General features: G+C 40.5%; 2 protein-coding genes across 2 annotated transcripts; both read right to left on the bottom strand.

The window, feature by feature from the left end:
• Nucleotides 1-852: 852 nt before the first annotated feature.
• Nucleotides 853-6238, bottom strand: cmtr2 (cap methyltransferase 2). The gene is made up of 3 exons (XM_076110116.1): nt 6182-6238; nt 3287-4546; nt 853-2644 (listed from the first exon to the last, which is right to left on the bottom strand). Exons 2-3 carry the CDS (start codon nt 4535-4537, stop codon nt 1589-1591), a joined length of 2307 nt encoding a protein of 768 aa, XP_075966231.1. The 5' UTR covers nt 4538-4546; nt 6182-6238; the 3' UTR covers nt 853-1588.
• Nucleotides 6239-12573: 6335 nt separating this feature from the next.
• slc38a8b (solute carrier family 38 member 8b) lies at nt 12574-18807 on the bottom strand. The gene is made up of 10 exons (XM_076110193.1): nt 18619-18807; nt 17664-17862; nt 15872-16028; nt 15478-15582; nt 15289-15346; nt 14375-14489; nt 14139-14286; nt 13811-14013; nt 13563-13614; nt 12574-12676 (listed from the first exon to the last, which is right to left on the bottom strand). Exons 1-10 carry the CDS (start codon nt 18805-18807, stop codon nt 12574-12576), a joined length of 1329 nt encoding a protein of 442 aa, XP_075966308.1.
• Between the last annotated feature and the right edge of the window lie 629 nt (nt 18808-19436).

Genomic DNA, 19436 nt, shown 5'->3' with positions numbered 1-19436 from the left:
TCAGAGGAGTAGCTCCTCCCACACCTTTGGTTTAGTTATTACCTTTAACATTGAATGTAATTATAGCCAGAACCCATCACTGGTCAGAGATTATTCTACAGCTTTGTCGTGAACTTCTCTCTGCGATGCTCAGTTAATAAAACTCATCTGAACAAGAAATGTTTATTCAACAGTAGCCCGTGCAGTATAAAACACTTCTGTGCACGCAAGCTGTCCTTTCAAATGTGGAAAGAACATTTTTCTCATTGGACACAAAAGAGAGAAATTAATTGTTCAACAGTAGGTCACTTTATACGCTGCATGTAAGAAGACAAAAGAGATCCCCACCGTCCTGGGATGAAACAATGTGTTTTAAAACATAACAGGCACTTCAGAGTAAAACTCCCGGGTCTTTGTGTTGTGGATTTCAACACAAAACATCTGTGACTGACGGGTTTGGTGCCGAGGGTTGGACTATTGTTTATTCAACCTCCCTAAAATCCTCGGTGAATTCAGTAACAGATGAGTTCTGCTGATCGAGTGCTGAAAGTAATTTGCATTTTCATGCACTGCAAGTTTGTATCATCAGACAATGTCGTCGCCTGCAGGTTATCAAAAGCTTTGTATGTCGCACACTTAGATTTGTTGGAACATAAATAATGACATAGATGCATATGGATATATCAGCGTATATGTACATAAGAAATAGTCACCATCACAGAGCACTGACAAGCTTATCTTTCAGAAGCTTTTTTTGTTTATTAAAACAAAAATAAATTAAAAAGGCTTTCGAAAATAAATGATCTTGACAAAATTGTGTAAAATATATAAATGAACCAACAATTTATGAAATAATTGAAGTATTAAAACACATTATGAAATATGATTTAATCCTTTATTCATAATAACTTGATTGGATATTAACTTTATGTCATTTCATTTCACAATTCTCCTTTTCAAGAGTAAATCTTTATTTCTGTAAATGTCAATATCGGCCGAAAATAACGTGGTTTTAACGTGGAAGAAGTAAAAAGAGCTGACCTCTGGTTGTGCAGCATCAATTTTGATCCCGACAATGTTCTAGCGGTGCAATGCTAAACGACGGCATACAAAATGATTCAGTGACTAACTGCTGGAAAAAAAACAGTCAACGAGAATAAAACGGACTGTGACGGCGATAGCATGTAGCCCAGAGCCACAGCTCACTTAGTCTCGCTCCACATCTCTGGAGAAAGGTCTGGCTGCACCCATTATCATTCTGCTTTAGGGGGAAAAACGCTCCGTCTTGTTTGTAATTCACCAATCACAATCATCTTGGGCGGCACGTAGCCAAGGATGCAGCGACGATGCCCTTACAAAAGATAGGAACTTGTTCTGGTGGAACATTTGCACATGAGGAGGCAAGCAATGTCGATACAATGGTTAATTCACCACAAAAGAAAACACAAAAATGTGTGAAATGTTTTTTACTGAGATAACATACAAACTTTGATTATCGGTGCCCTAGAGGTGAAGCCTGCTTATAACTCCGCTCTGGAGGAGCTCACTGGAGACAGATTAATTGCTCGCTGCATCTGGCTCCTGCAGGAACTTAGCTCACTCAACTGCACTATGATTGCATGAGCGAATGCAGCTGCTGCTGGATGATTTTAGAGTTCATGGTCCGCAGGAACTCAGTCAGTCCTCCTGTGAGCAGCTCCTCCATGGGAACAAACTGCAACACCTGACTGTGACGCCCAGACGGCAGATTTCTACCCGAGTCCTCCTCTCCTCTTAACAGCTGACCCATGCGGTGATGGACGTCAGTAAGAACAGGGAGCAGTCCTGCAGCAGCTTCGGGGCAGAAACCAGCACACACAAGCACCGTCCCGACTATGCCGGGTGGGGGCGGACACCTGAACGTGACTGAGCGAAAACATGCATGCAGACAGAGCACAACAGCTGCGGTGACACGGGTAAAGGCAGAAAACACAGGCAGCAGCAGGGCATCCCCAGAGTTCAGTGTCTGCAGGGAGAACACAACACAACCCAGGAGCTGCTGCTGGTACAGCGGATCACCGTCGTGCAGCGGGATGCAGCCCCTTGGAGGAGCTGAAGGCTCCGCAGAGAATGTTAAGACTAAATCCCCCAGTTGGCCTTCACAGGCATCCCACACGGAGCAGCTGCCAAACACCAAACACCGTCTCTGCTTTCTGTTCCCATCACTGTCAGCTGGGAAGACGCAAAGACCTGCAACGTCGGACAAGATGGAGGCCGCGCAAACCGCGTGGCAAGAGTCACAGGGAGGTGCGCGAGTCCAGTCTACTGCTGCGTCCATCAGGGCTTCGTTCAAGTGGTTCAACAACCCTCCGTCACAGAACGCAGAGTTTCTGATAGCAGGCAGCGCAGCTCCGACGATAACGTACCACGAATCCACACGACACCCGGACAGGGGTCCTTCCAGCACGCAGCCCGTCCCCAAGGCCTCGGCGCAGTGTCTCTGTATCCAGGGGGCATGGCAACCCCTCTCGATGCGCTCCCTCCAGCTCAGGCTCTGCAATTCCCTCCGCTCATTGAAGGAGCCTGTTTGCTTCTTCTGTCCCAGAGGTCGGCCCGCTGAGACGCTGCAGCAGGCGGGACTCACCGTGTTACGAGAGAGCCATCGACTCCGTGGAAGGAAGCTCACCTACACACAGAGACACTTGATCATGTTGGGTTTTAGACTTTCTGAAAGCTTTTATTGCTTTGAACCCCACTGTCCAGTTGCTAAAACATTAAACCTCTGTTACTGTATGAACCAAGCAATTGATATCTAAAATTAACCACTTAGGTTTTCCATCTTCTGCAGAGCTGAACATGGGAACAGAGGGAAGGCTCTACGTGGGTTTAAACACAAACTGGTGTACCTGCAAAGGACGGCTACTTTTGAACTTCTGGTCTGTTCAGGTCTCATTTTTCGGGTCTGGGTTTAGTTGTTGTAAAGTCTGTTCAGGTCAGGTACACATTTTAAAACCCATGAAGACTCTACACTGCTCTGCAGTTGTTCTGGCCACATTTCTCATTGGGAAAATACATGTAGAAGGACTTCAAATTCAACTGAATTGAAGACTTGAAATTGACCCTAAAATTCCTTAAAAAGTAAAGAAATAAATATAGTCTACAATTCCATAACAACTGAGCAAACTCCATCTGCTGACGAAGACGGTGTTATTACGATCGAAGGCTCTGGAACCTCTACCAATCGTACCTTTGTTTAAATCATTTCTAACTGCCGTTTCAAAGGTGAAGCATGAACCTCCAGACAGACTGGCCTCTACAGATATCCTACCTGGAAGCGCTGAAGGTATTCCTGAGCCGTACAGTCCCTGATGTAGTCGAGACGCTGCCTCTGCTCGCTGCTCATTCCTTCAAACAGTCGCAGGTTCTCTGTGATCGTCTCCACCTGCAGCGCGTGGAAGTACGAGCACACGTCCTCATGCTGCTTCAGAAACGACTCCGGGACAAGCGAGTTTGGGAAAAGCGCCTCTCGGTCGGCCAGATGTGGTCCGTAGTTGCGAATCAGTTTGGAGAGCAGGGGCCTCACGGCTTCCTTGCCTTCATAGTTCAGACACACGACGTAAACCTCAGAGTTGCCCGACTTGCTGGTGGCGGGTTTGAAGACGTTGACGGAGCGGAAACAGCAGGTCAGCAGGTAGAGTAAGCAGACGGAGGAGTGTTCATACAGGGTGAACATCTTCAGCACAAAGGAGCCGCCGGGGCTCAGGAGCAGCAGTGCGGCCGTGACCTCGCAGTAAAGCAGCGACGCCACCAGCGCCTCCTGCTCATCGGGCTTCTCCTGACAGTCAACGCTGCCGTCTGCCGTCACCACGTCAACTCTGTGCATGTTAGCCACAAACGCCTGCAGCTCCAGCAAATGGTTCTGGATCATGACGTTGCCGGTGTTATCTGATCCAAAGAACCACCAGGGCAGCGTGTTAGCGATCAACCGGTCGTCTGCGATCGTCGCGCCGCCGCCGTTAGCCTCGTGGTACGGGTTGAGAGTGTTGGCGGCCCAGCTCCAGTCACAGTAGCGCGTGGACTCGCTGGTTTTGAGGTAGTGGTTCAGGGCGGTTATGAAAGCCCCTGGAGCTTCACACAGGTGGACCGTGTTCAGCTCCCCATTTTGAAGAGCCTCCTCTGGAAGAAGGTTGAAGGTTCCCAGGATCTCAGAGAACTTGCACCAGGCCTGAGTGCAGATCTCCGCGTTGGCCGCAGAACGCACGGCGGCGATCACCTTCCCGGCGCGATTGGTGGAGTTGGTGTGCTGATGCCAGACCTCGACGTTCTTGTCACTGAGCTGGTTCTTGACCTCGTTCAGCGACGCCTTCAGGACCTGCAGCCCGCGGTGCTCCTCCGCAGAGTGGCTCAGAGCGGCGTTTGGGTCGGGGATGCACCACTCCTCGTCTGAAGGTTTCACATATGTTCTGATTTTACTAAAAATACCTTGAATCTCGGTCAGCGTTTCAGGCTCAAACGCCACCGTGTTGCTGAAATGCTGCAGCTTGCAGACTTTCCTCCTGGTCCCACTGCCTGAGCTCATCCTCCACACCTTTTAAAAGCAGGACAAGAGGAGTTCCAAATGATTAAAACCTGCGTTATCCACTTTTGTGTTTTAAGGTAAACCACCAGACTGTTCCGGGTTTATGTGACTTGCTTACATGCCAAAGGCAGTCAATCTTAAGAACAGCCAACAGAACATTTCACAGTGAATTATACATTACAGAGGCCCGGCTCTGCAACCCTTCATTCTTCTCGACATGCATGAGTGGTGTTGAATTACTTATGTCGACTGATTATGATGTGGCGCCCTCAGGCAACCGGGCAGATTGTAAATACTGGTGATTACCTCACCAGGCCAGAGCTTTACCCACAATATCAAGAGGTTTTCTACAACACACGGCCTCCTCTAATACATCGTATCAACACATGAATACTACATAAAGGAAGTTAGATTAAAGGTTTTGTTGTTGTACTGTGGAAGCCATGTATTCAGCTTGGTTGCAGTTTATCCTTTCGACAACCCAGTGAGTTTTTAAATTATTTATCTTAAAAAGTAGGAGAATGTTCTCAACCCTTGGAGGGGCACTTAATTCCTTCAGTTTTGGGGGAGACATTTGGAGATACATGGTTCTACGAGACGGTTTAGTCGTGTTTGTTTACCAGAATATGACTGAAACAGGACAGTCTGTGATGGTGAGACGGTGTCCTGAAACCTTTATTTATAACAATTCATGTAAATATTGAGCAATTTCTTATTCATTACGTAAAAATAATTTACAATCAGAATCAAATCAACCCCGGAGCTAATCCTCGGCTCATGTGCACATGATTTAGAGGACAACACGGGCCACTTCTGGATCACTTCTTGATTAGTCTGCAGTGAGTCAGTGATGTATGGCAATATGTGGCACATGGCTGGCACATTCATTAATTATTCCTCATCAATCATATTGTTAAGCACCACTTGTATTAAAGTCGTCTGCTTCCTGCTGTGTTCCTTTAGCTGCCGTTTACATGAACTAGCAAGAAGAACAGCCTGATGTGACAGTTTAAGCATAAAAGAGATTTAGGAAGGCGATAAAGAGACTTGAGATAAGTTGAGCTGAGTGATAATTAAGTAGGTTTTAATTAGGTCTGAATTTATCCTCTCAGATGTGACTGTAGAGAATCTAAAAGTAAAAACACATACGATGACATACCAATGAATACTAGCTCAGCATTAGTTGCAGGCTTACCAGCTAGAGTCAAATTATTGGAAAAAAAAAATAGAAATGTGAATAATCCATTTATGGTTTTAAGTAATTTGCTAAATACTTATGGCACTTTATTCGTATGCCTAATCAGCTAATACAAAAACATTATCGACATATTAATAAAAAAAGACGCAATAAGACATCAACTCTTGCGAACAATAGGATGCTTGAAATGAAACATTCTAGCAACAATAGTAACTGGACTGCTTTATATTTCCTACTGAGCACCATCAGTACTGAAGCTGAATGGGTCGCTTCCTTCAGGCGCAGTGCGCATGGCCGAGTTGTGTCTCCTAAAGTCGGCCATGAGTGACCTTTTCTGACACTCTTTGCCTCCTAAAGTCTCTCAGAGGTAAACGTCTGAGGTCTGAGGAGCTGTCTGTCGATAGGAGAGACACCAGGAGCCTGAAACCAACTGAACACAAACTCACCGGACTGTGGCTGCTGTCAGGGAACGGAACCACGCTTTCACGTGACTCAGGACAACACTGCGCATGCGCAAAGTTGAGAAGGCGGGGCCTCTCTTAAAGGAATATGTCACTTTTTTATTTGGTAAAAACAAAACAAATGCCATCAAAATAACAGTGAAGAGAAAGAGAGGGCAAAAATATTAGCGTCAAAATTTAGAAAAAATACTTATAATGTAGAATGGCGTATTGAAATTACAGGAGAATATACATTATATCATTTAGTTTTAATTATTGACACATTAATGTGTTCATCACTTTCTTGTTACAACTGTTAAAGGTGGAGTTAATTTGAATTGCTTTATTTTCTGCTGGGTAGCATGTGAATTTCCCCCGAGGGATCAATACGTGTGTGTCTTTTATATTTATAATATGAAATCATAATTTATTTGTTTATGGTAATTTGTATTATTAATATCAATCTGCAAAGCAACTAAAGTTATCAAATAATGTAGTGGGGTACTATATATACAGGACAATATTTGCATTTGAATTGTAGTGGAGTAGAAGTTTAAAGTAGCAGAAGCTGGAAATTATCAAATAAAGTACAAGTACCTCAAAATTGTACTTTATTGCATTACTTGAATTAATATACTTATTTACTCACCAATATTTCATTTTCGAAGATAGAGGATGCAGTTTTGATATGCTCTGTAGGGATGACAAAGATAATTCCATAAGGTATCCCTATATTTTATTAAAAATTGAGTTATATATTTTTTAGAAGGACCTGGCTGCAGACAAGACAGCAGACATGGAACCTGATCTTGTGGCAGCCAGCTTCTCTAGGATGTTTATAGGGATGAAAATGTTTGGCTGGTTGAGAAGGAATTAGTTTGAAAATAAAATGTTATCTTGTATACAGAAATACACATAAGGAAAACATGATTTGCAGAGAGTGTAGGAAGATTAAATAACAGAGCAAATAGGGTGTGATGATTTGAAAAGGACATTTTAATATATATTGTATTGCAATTCAATTCTTCCATCGTTTACAGTCAGAAAAAAATCCTTCGGCTGTCAGGTAGCACGAAGCTGCAACAATGAACAATACAGAACAATACACCAAATGAAGCTAGTTATCTCATGAAATCTTACACTGAATATTAATTCATCCCCAGAATATTTTCCTTTGGTGCTTTAACTAGTTTATCCACTGTTTTGAGTTTTTTTTTTGTTGATTCATTAGCACAGATTATTACTCTTGATTCTGATTCAGCACATGCATCAGTTATTGCTTCATTATTCTAATGATGTGGCTATTTGGGATTTTTCTGACAAATAACAATAAGAGAATGACTAAATATAAAGGTTGGCGTTGAACTATTCTAACTTTCATTTTATGAGTGAATTCAGAAGAATTTGAGTCTCTGACTGTATGATCCTCTATTCTACTGGATTTGCTTGTGTGTGCAGCTTTCCAGCCAGATTATCCCCAGTGAACTGATCTGTGTCATCATGTTATATAATTATTAGACCTCTCTGCAGTGTGAGCTGATGGAAACTTGGTTTAACGCCATGTTTGAATGGGTTTTACAAACTGTTTGTATCACTGCATTCACTTTCCTCCACATCCAATATACTTCATATCACCTATGCTGCTCAGAATAATTCAGACTTTAATAAGAAATATGTGGCTATGTAAAAACAGGACACTCACAGAAGGAGTCTCATACATAAATAATGAACCTTTGGGATATCCATGTGCAGTTAGGATTTCAACAAATGGTGGGTTTAAACATTTTGTCGGCCAATTTATTGCTAAAAAAATGACACCTCTTGTAATATTAATGTGTGTTTTGTGAAGATATCCTTCTATTTCTTAATGCTCCTACAGTACTATCCAAATGCAGGTTGAGGAAGGATTTGAAGAGGTTTGGGGAAAAATAAATAGCTTATTTTGGAAATGCACAATCAAAACTTTTGTTTACTGCAAAACAGGATTTAATTAAAGAATCTATTTCTGCAGTCCTATCAACGAGGGCTGACCTTAATATTTGTTTGGAAAGGTACGCAGAGCCATGTAAAAAAAAAAGAAGAAACAAATATGCCCTCAGGGACAAAGAAAGCTCTCAATTTACAGTATTCAAATCAAATACAACAGCGTATACTGTATATCACAATTGATATTAAAGAGATTGGAGGTTTTAAAGGTCGTGTGTGACTATGAAAATAATTAAATGTGCTCTGCAAATGGGAAGAGAGGCCGACAGCATCTATACTCAATGTGGTATATTATTCCGAAAGGGCAGCCACTTCTAGCCAGTTCCCTCCAGCATTCAGTTCACTCAGGTCTCAACTAACAAACTAATTGTGTGACTCGGCCATGACGCTGCACTTTAAGTGTCCTCCTGAACATCCAGCTGCAAAACCGTAAGATAGAGTTAAATAACTCAGCCATTTATCTTCACTTTAGATGGTATGCTGTTCCATTTTGCATATCGTAGATTTGGAAACCTCTTCTGCCTATTTTTTGATTGTTATGGATGTGACTCAACTTCCAAAAACCTGTGTTTCCCTGGATTGGTTGTTTCCTCTCTGTTGATAGCTTTTCCAAGGCTCAAACACCACCAAAGACACCATTGCCATTGTGATGTTAGCATTTAGCTCAAAGCATTCCTGTGACTTGGAGAGCTGATAGCGTGGCTGTAGGCTTTTAGTTTTGTATTCATTCACTTAAATCTATGCGGAGAACACATTAAAGTGTATATCTATCAGTTTGAGCTTTTTGATACTTCCAGCACCTTATTCGAGATAATGGTGAAGCGGTGGTTATCCTGCATTTACTAGTCTTTTTATTCATAGATATCAGAGGTTCAAGACATTAGGGACAATACTGACATGACTGTCTCAGTTTTAACTGGTATCTTCTGTCTATATGGAATCATTGGCTATATTACACATTACATTGAATCTTTATTTACTAACAGAAATGTACTCAATCAACCATTTAGTTCACCTGTTTTCCTTCAGCTGTTACAACCTGACACATGCATTTATTTTCAGAGGTCCTCTGTGTTATAGATACATAACATTTAAATAAATTATTGCATTATTTATTGCAACAATTTGAAAACACAATTAAGATTTTAACGTAATTTTAACAACTAAATAAATATATATCTTGTGATTACATTAAAGGGGACAAAAGTCACTGTGGTCCATATTTCATGTTTTTTTGTCAGGAAGCTTTTTTTTTTTACCAAAAAAATGTGAATGCTGCAGTCATCACTTCACTGTAATTGGATGGAGAGATAAAAGAAAGTGGCCGAATGAAGCACAATTGTTGCCTGGGTCCAGACCTTTGAAATACGCCCACTCCACCAAGTTTGAGTTGACAATTCTGTCTGATATCGGGAAGCCCAACTGCTCATGACAGGGAGAATACATTTATCATGCAGTTGCTTCGTTGTTTTTCATAGTCACGTGTGTAAACGCAATGATGTAATTAATTCTGAATTATATTTTTTTCTGTACATATACATCATATCTAACTTCCAAAGCAAATGTAATTAGTCAAGTTTCTGGGGCTTTGTAGACCTGCAAATCCTCTTATGTCCGATTTCAAGTGGCATCAGAGTCTCACAGTTTGTTTGTCTCTCTCTCTTTGGTTTGAGAGAGATTTTTTTTTAAAGAAACACATCTATCAGAGGGTGTGAAATTGAAAGGATCTTTGCAAGTATATTTTTATTTCCATGTCACAGAAATATGCACATTCCAATTTCAGCTTAACTAAACGTCTGTTACATTCATTTTCAAATTTTTCTAATCTAATTAGTAGATTGTAAGTAGACTATGAAGTTATCTTGTTCACTGTGCAATTAAATATGTCATTTGTGTCATTATGGCTTATTTGCACACAATTATTTGTTTATAGATTCAATAAAAAAAGCTATTTAGCAGAGGAGAAACACTGTTAATACATTTCGAGACATAAGAGAGCTTCTAGTATTACAAACAGGATTTAGTGTTCTCCTGATCTGCTGCACTCACACAAGGTGATGGAGGCCTCTCCTTCACCTGAGCTCATTGCCACTGCAGCGATTATTTCGCAGAGTTCAGCCCGGAGGTCAAAGATTTGCTGTCATTACTTCAATAAAGGCCTGAGCAGCAAAGTGATGGACGCATGTTATCACCATCACAATGATCTCAGCCTGCTGGTCATAACCTTGAAAGAAAACAAGGTCATAATACATGCACACAACCATGTCATGCATACAATACACCATTAGACACACACACAGTGATACAGTAACATCCCTCTTTTCGTTTGGTCATAAAACTGCAGGCTATCTGCAAATTAAACAGGAGCTTAATAGCTTTTTTTTCATTCTGAACCCAAAAGGCATCCAGATTACTATCGGTGTGACAGTGACTGTGAGAGACTACACACACACATACACACACACGCGCATACACGCACACACACAGTCAAAGAATCATTCAGGACTCTTGCTGACGCTCTTATCAGAAAAAATTAACATTTAAAAGGGACGTTGCTGCAAATTGCCATTTCATTAATTAGGCCTTTGAGAAGCCTTTAGGCCCTGCATTACAAGTAATCTTTCAAAAACAAAGTAGCTACAGGGGACAACATAATAATGAGGACTGGAAATTATATTTCACAGGCAGAGGAAAATGAAAAGATAATGTAATGCAGAGAATAATGGATGATTTTCAGCCATGCTGGTGGATAGCAGTGTTGGCTGGTCGGTTGGTCCACCTCTTTGGTCCAGACTGAAATATCTCAACCATTATTAGATAGATTGAAATGTTGCCCAGACAGACATTCATGTTCCCTTCAGGCTGAAATGTAATAACTTACTGACCTTTCCTTTAGAGCCACCATCAGGTCAATGTTTCAATTTGTTTTCTGTATTCTTCAACCTGTATTCCCATCAGCCTCAACTGTACTTTGTGTTTTGTGCTAATAGAAAATTACATTACGTTTATCCACAGCGACTTACAATAAGTGCATTCAACCATGTAGATACAACACAAAATTTGCAAGAACTTGCAAAAGTTAGCATGCTAACATGCTAGACTTTGCTTAATAAACATTATACTTGCTAAACATCATGTTAGCATTATCATTGTGCGTGTGTTAGCATGCCAATGCTAGCTCAAGTCACCACTGTAAGTTCAGCCTCACAGAGTCACTAGCATGGCTGTAGACACCTATTTTAGTTTTTTATTTTCTTGGTACGACACAAAGCAATGGCTGTTGTGAAGTCATACCTTAGCTAGGTAGGCCATTCTTTAATTTCCGGAGGCATAAAATTATGAAACGAGTTAAACAGAACTTGAGTGCTAAGCTCTTGGTATCCCCATGTCTGTTAGTTGTATTTCCCAGGACTGCAGAGTTGCCTTTGACAGAGAGTGCAGCTGTAGGATTCAAGGAGTTTGTGTGATTTTCAAGGATTTTCTTTTCCCTGCATTTAGTGGATTTAGTCATTTGGCCAGCAGGTTGAAATATAATCCCATGAGCTAAACACAAGTAGAGTATCACAGTTTCAGGTTTTTTCCCTCAGGACATTAAAGCTGCACGGGATGACACATATATACAACAAGCTGAAGCGTTTATCAGTAGCTGCTGTGTGTTTTTAGACTGTAGTTCTTATTTTGTGTGTGTGTTCAGATAGATAAGTAGGCTCCTATCTGAAGTTAGCATGGCTGATATGTTGCTTTCACCACACCCTACAGATATACAGCGCCCATTTTCTAGATTTACTGTAAATCATTACACACTCATACACCAACACACATGTGTGAGCATGTGCACGCCCACAGAGTGCGTGCCATAACTCCTTTAAACTGAAAGCCAATAAACAATAAACAGTGATATCCAGCATACCTCAGCCATCAATCTGTGCTCAATGAAAGCTTCAGATGTAAATCACTCATGTGATTCAGGCCATGTGGAGGTCAGAGGAGAGCAAGGCACTAGACAAATGCAGAGGAAGGATAACAATCATGTTCTTGAAAGAAAAAAAAATCTTTATACTATTGATGATGTTATCATCTGGTACATGTAAACAAGCATTTCAAGGCCACACAATCTATCTATGTACATAGAAAAAGGAGCAATGCCTTGCTTGATAAAACGGTGGCACTCTATCGTCAAAATGATCCCTGGCACCATGATAACAATAATAAGAACAATTTTTTCTTTTATCTGTGTCTCCAACAGGCAATTGCATACATATATGAATGAATGAATGACTATGCAGATAAATAAATGATTCTTCCGTAGTACAATGCTGCCCCCTGGCAGGCGTTTGCAAGCATAATGAAGACTCAAAGAGGCAACACTTTGTGAATACTCATCTAATATACTAAAAGTATATTATTGAAAATCAGAATTTGTTGCAAAGCTCCATGACAGCGATGGTGGTGCTCTGTCCAAAGATGAAGACTCCAACTACAACGGTTATGACTCCCCAAACCGATAAAATAACCCTGCAAAGAAGAACAAGGGACATCAACAGAAAGAAGTCTTTTAACAACAAGTTATTAGGCAACAATTTGAATCTTCTTCCTGACAGTAATAGTCATTAATAAACTTATTTTTTCTTCACACATCCTCATGTTAAAATGGATCTAATGGATATCGATACCCATAGAGGCCTTCCCGACCTTCAAGCCATTTCTATTCTACAATATAAGAGACACTTTTTTTATACGTTGTCTTTCTTTCCTGGGGGACAACACAGTCCAAACTCTAAAAGAAGGACTTTGTGAACTTGAATGGTGATGACTGAGCAGATTGTTGCCGACTGATAACTAGCATCACTTTTGTAATTGTTACTCTGCAGCATGTGACCTCGCTGCCCTGTTTCTATGACCAGCAACTGTTTTCCACGAAACCCCTCTCGTTTAACTTGTTTATGGTTTAATTTGCTAAAATTCAATTTTGTAATTTCCAAATAATTTCCTAGAAATGTAATTTGGTACTTATTATAGAAAAAAATAGAAATTTCCTTGCAAGAAAATCTCCATTTAAACCCAGGAAAATATACATTCATTATTCATTCATTATCTGAAAATGTATTTTCCATATATTTTGAATTGTGTGTTTGCCTGTAAACTAATTTACATTCTAGCATTTTGAGCTAAGTCGGCTGTGAAGTGACTCTTTAGGTTACGATAGCAGTTGGAATTAATTAATTGGAAGTGTATCAGTTAAACACTATTTATTTACCCGGTAATTTGTACCAATTACATTGTTCTTTCCAGGAATTTATTTGGAAATTACTAGGAAATAATTCTGAAAGTGATGGACCTTCAAATAAAAGAATTATCAGAATAATCTCATGCACATATGAGTCTATAGGTCCTCACTCACCTGACTCTTGGAGTGACAGATTCAGTTTGCATTGTGAACAATAAGCAAAGACCTGTAACACACAAACCAAACTTTACTTGCATAGCACCTTCCATACAGGTGAGTCCAACTCTAAGTGATTTACAGGAAACTAATGATAAGATATAACAAATATAAAACATATATAAATGTAAAGCCATGCATTACACATCATGTCATTACAAGCAGAGATAAATACACATATACATATGTTACGTTTGTTTACATACCAGGAAAAACAAAGATGAAGAAGGCGCTGATTCCTCCGATGACACTGATGACCTCCCCCATGTCGGGGACGAACATGGCAATGAGGAGAGTGATGGTGATCCAGATCACAGTGAGAACTACTCTGCAGCGACTCTCAAACGAATGAGTGACGATTCCCCGATGATTTCTTTGAATACGCAGCATCAGGTTCAGGATGACAGATCTGTCACACACACACACACACACACACACACATACACACACACACACACACACACACAGAAAGAAACAACATGTTAGATGTTAAAACACACACACACAAAACAAACGAACTCCGGCGTCGCTCACCTCCCCAGAAGAAGAATAATAGGATAGATGGTGACGATTGATATTCCAAAAAGTAGTCTGGAGATGATCATGACCACATCATTTCCTGGATATGACATCAAAATATCAGAGGCAACCGCTCGTCCAAACGTCATGAAGCCGTACACACCTGGAGATGAGAGAGGGAGCAAATGTGATTCGCAGCTTTCAGGTGAGCACATAATGCACAGAGGTCGACGCTTTAGAGTTGAACTCACCGGTTAGAGTGTAGATGAGTAAACAGAAAATCATGGAGACCACAGAGATGATCACCCAGTGGAAGAGGTTCTGGTTCTCCATGCTGCTGTAGATCGTAATACAGGCTTCATGGCACTGCAAACACACACAGACACTCAAAGTGACACTAGAGTCAGTTTAGGGGACTTTTTTCTATCAAGTTATCCAGAGTCATGCTGCTTTCTAGTAGTTTTTTGAGTATCTTGAACATTGAATAACTTACTTAGCATACCTCCATACATGGATATATTATATATTATATTATATGGGATACATTTATTATCTGCTACTTCTGTTCCCAAAATATGAATATTTGTATTACTATGGCTATACATGCCACAATAAGTGTTTGTGTATGTAAACAGGAGTTGAGCAAATGTTTAATATGGTCGTATAGATTCATTGTTAATCATCGTTGATCATTTGACTGTTATCTAGCATGAAAATGAAAAGCAGGAAAAAGATAACAGGCACATTCTGAAAGGTATGCAAGGCCACAAGTAAAAGTACCACAAATCAAATAGCAATAATAGCAACCCAAAATATTAGCTAAAAGGGAGAATGCAAAGAAATGTGTCTTGCATCCATTTCTCCGTTAGGCATTAGCGTTCATTGCTCAGATGTTTTACGATCAGAAACTGCCAGTTATATTATGACAGGAATACTGGGAAGAGCGCAAAGACCTCCGATGATACGGCATTCGGACAAAAGCACTACATGAAATTTAAATAATTTCCTCATGCTCCACTCGCTCATCTGTTATTGTTGGTTGGTTTGTGCTCCTACATTTCATTGTGCTTTCTTATTTGGACAATATCAAATCCATATTAAACCACTTGAATACCAAACGTCTAACTGACTACTTTCAGACTTAAAAGCCCGAAGTTGATCCTACCTGGAAGCCAAAGCAGATGGTCGGCACGACACTGAACATTGAAGCCCATGAACTCAGACTGAAAAAACAAGCACACACACACACACACATACATTAACTGATGCACACAATTCAACAGTTTATATAAAATGAGAAGCCAATGATGAACACACAAACAGAAATGCATCCATTAAAAACAGTGTTACTGACCCTTGGCTGTGCTCTGGAGTTATTATAACAGTGTGGCTGTCCATCATGTAATATTTGACAATCACTGCCACACACAGATACGTAGCAGCCAGCGTTCCCAACACACTGACATAAGGAGAAAACCGTTAGAAAACCTTTAAATATACACTTTAATAACAGACTTATCTTAACATACTCTTCTATTTTTTGTTTGTTTATCATATTCTATTGTACATTTTCATATTTTTATTTTTAAATAATGTCTTGTACTATTGCACTGGGTTTATTGTGATGCACCAAGCAGCAAGCCAAATTCCTTGTATATGCATAAGTACTTGGCAATAAACCGTTTCTGGTTCTGATTAAATCACATAAAGATAAACACTCGACTGGATGTCATTGTGACCACAGATACCTCGTGTATTTCTGGATGCCAATTTCTTTTGGGATGGACAAGGGTAAGATGATGAAGAGGCACATGATGAAGAGGGCAAACCGTTGGTCGGAGTACCAGTGATACGGCATCTCTCCCTCACTGGACCCAGTCACCGTCTCATACAAAGAAAGACTCACTGGTAGAAGTCAGAGTGAAAATTAGAGTCTATCTATATGCTGCAACATGCAGACATAAGAATAGTAGGAATATAATAGAGTCTGCGTGCTCGCCGAATCATTTACAGATTCATTTATTTTTTATCTCCTGCTTAAAAGTCTGATTTATGTTGTTTAAATGGCTGCAACATGAATGCATTAACATTGGGGATGAACATAGAGAATAATGAAAAAAATGCATGCATACGTGTTTAAATCTCACTACAGTTAAATGCTCCATTTGCACTGTGCTCTGTGCAGAATCTCTAAACATTGATGGATTTTTTGGAGGTGGTGTGTTTGTAAATCCAATCAAGTGCTCTGTTTAAAATTGGAACAGAGCAAAAACATTAAAAGGATTTGAAGCGTTTGAGATGGACAAAACGACAAAGGGAAAAATGAAAAAAGGGTATAGCATTATTGCTCCCAGTCACATGTTTTTAGTCTAAGACTAGCTAGAATGAAAATTAAAGTGCGGATGATTTGTGGTCTGAGAGATTAATTTTTTGATATGGAAATGGCTGCTAAATTGATCACAAACTCCTAATAACATGATAACATTAAAACATTGTGCTACAATACAAGCACAAATATCTTTAACTTCTCACGTATTTACACTGTGGTTACATGTTGTTGTGTGTTTGATGCACACATTTGCAAATATGTCTTGTATTTCTCATACCTTGTTTGTGTTATGCAGTTGTATTCTCTGCATATACTCTGTTATATATTGTAGCAATATGTACATTTAGATCTTAGTTTACATAGTCCTATATTTACATTTTATGTAGTCTTGTATTTCTATTTTTTCTTATATTTATTTATGCTTATATACAAGAGCAACTGCAATGTACAAAAGTGTTTCTGATTCTGATTTATTATTTAACAGGTGATAGCGCCATAAAGGCTGTTTAGTGTGGACAAAAGTTTAGTGACAATGGCTCTAAGAGACAGGAGAAGTCTTTGACAGTGTTAAACAGAGTAGGACATTAAGTCAGTGATGAACTGGTTGGAGAAATAATGTTTGGATAAGATGAAGTCTTGTCAATTTAATCTGCAAACCTTCAAATAAACTCTTGTCCCATGTTTTCCCGGCCTAGACCAGGATTTTTGCAGGGTTTATTAGACATTTTAAATACCACACAGAATGTAATTTAATACCTGATTAACGGTCATACCTGAAAGTATGACGTAAAACCAGTCAGGACAATATGGCCCAGAATTATTCATTATCATAAGCATCCAATACAATAGTTCCGAATGATATAGTGAATCGCTTTAATGTGAAAGGACACAGATGAGCTGCATATCATGGATGGACATATTCCCCAATTAAAAATATTTAAGAACATCAGTTCAATTAATTATTTTCCACCTTCGACACTGAGCTGCTGTAGCTAACAGAGACAGAGCAGAAAGATGATACGAGGGAGTGAGAGATGCAACGAAGGTGATTCAAACCCGGGGCATCGCGGTTTATGGATACTTTCTTTACAGAGAGGTGAAAATAAAATGAAGGTAGGAGCCTGTAAGCTACAGCCATTGAACAAGTGGTCCATTGTAAGTAACGAGAGAACCTACATCGTGAAAATAATATAACGTCATTCAGCCCTTACATTTCTCCAGCTGGTCCTGAACCACCACCAGGAAGGCGACACATATCATGAAGAGGTTGAAGCAGAAACAGACTTCACAGAGTTGACCCACAGCTCCTCCACACACCTCTCTCACCACGTCCTGATACGTCTTCTGTCTGCTGACTGATGAGGCATAGCCCAGGATGACCAAACCACTGATGAGGAAGACCAGCGAAACCTGCAGGACACACACCATGAACGCATCCTTAAACAACGGGCCCCATAAAGATCATTCTGCCTATTCTAATGTAGGTTCCCTTACTTGTTTTACTTTGAAAGTAGACTGTTTGTAGATGTAGTATTATAGGAACATAAACAGGAAAAGGACTCAAATTGAGATCAAGAGCCATCAGAGGCTCCTTCTAGGAGCCCCAGACCTCTTGGGCCTGTTCTTGGAAAGTCAGAATGCAAATCGATCCATGACACACACACACACACACACACACACACACACACACACACATTTTCTGCTGCAGTGCAATGAAAGTTCGGGGCCTCACCTAAACTGGAAGCTTCATTAGAGCTCACCTGTGAAAAAATGTGCCTCTTTCACACCAGGGAGAGACTGAGGGGTGGTGAGTCGCTATGGGCACATCTCAAGTCTCTTATTTGTCATTCCCTCGTTTCCTCTCTCCTCGCATGGTTTCCTTGCTAAAACGCAAGGAAAAGACGCAAGTGAGGGAAACGAGGATGCAATTAAGAGACTTGGGATGTACCCTATATACACAGTCTGCAGGCTAAGCCAAACTAAGCCCCCAAAAGCTTTTGACGAGCAAGATATATAAAGAAACAGGTCAATACAATGGAGGCATTTGCTGTTAAACGTTTCTAATAATCCCATGAACGTATATTCATGCAGGGCCTTTAATATCAAGCCTGTATTAAACAGTACACTTAACAACAGCAGTTGGTCAGTTAGTAGTTTGGTCCTCACCAGCTCCACACTGACGGCACTAGTCACTCCCCCCGCCTTCTGGAAAGCCCAGGGGAAGTTGAGCAGTCCGGCTCCGAGCGCAGACTTCAGCATGATGAACACCGCGCCGAGCGAGCCGAGCCGCGGCGGGTCCGCGTGAGACGCAGACCGGGCCAGCAGGTTGATGCTCTCGCGGGCCAGTTCCTCCATGATCCTGAACAAAGCTCCGAGACTCACGGCACCGGGAGGAGACGCTTTAACTGATGCTCTTCAACAAAGACTTTCAACAACTCTCCCAAAGTAGTCCAGGTGTTTGGTTCATCCTCCTGAGTGGGAAACCATGCAAATATATAGCCTACACCCACGCGCACACACGACTCACGTGGTGTAATTGGACATTTTGACTATTAAACATTTCACTCTGAGGTGACAATTGTGTCACTAAAGTGTTAAAGTGTGTAGGCTTGCTTGTGTTCTCTCTCTCTCTCTCTCTCTCTCTCTCTCTCTCTCTCTCTCTCTCTCTCTCTGTATCTTCCAAACCATGAAGGAACATTATAAAGCATAAAGTAAGTAATAGTTCAAGTAATGTGCAATGTCAGCATGGCTGGATTAACCTTCTAAAGGTGCTCCAGTGCAGAAATACCGGCCCACTTGATACTCACATTTAGTCTCTTTGTGTTTTCTTTGTACATTTATTTTGAAGAGGGACAAGTTAGTTACATTTGTAAGCAGAAGTAAATCCAAAATCATCCAGCCTCAGTGGTAATTTTAACAAGTAAACCCAAAACTGAAATAATAGAATGTGTCAAAATTATATTTTGAATAACCACATAATTGTC

This window comes from Anarhichas minor, unplaced genomic scaffold, assembly GCF_050575085.1.
Source record: "Anarhichas minor isolate MPS153535 unplaced genomic scaffold, ASM5057508v1 ptg000042l, whole genome shotgun sequence".
Lineage (NCBI taxonomy): Eukaryota > Metazoa > Chordata > Actinopteri > Perciformes > Anarhichadidae > Anarhichas > Anarhichas minor.
This window is presented reverse-complemented; position numbering and strand designations above follow the sequence as displayed.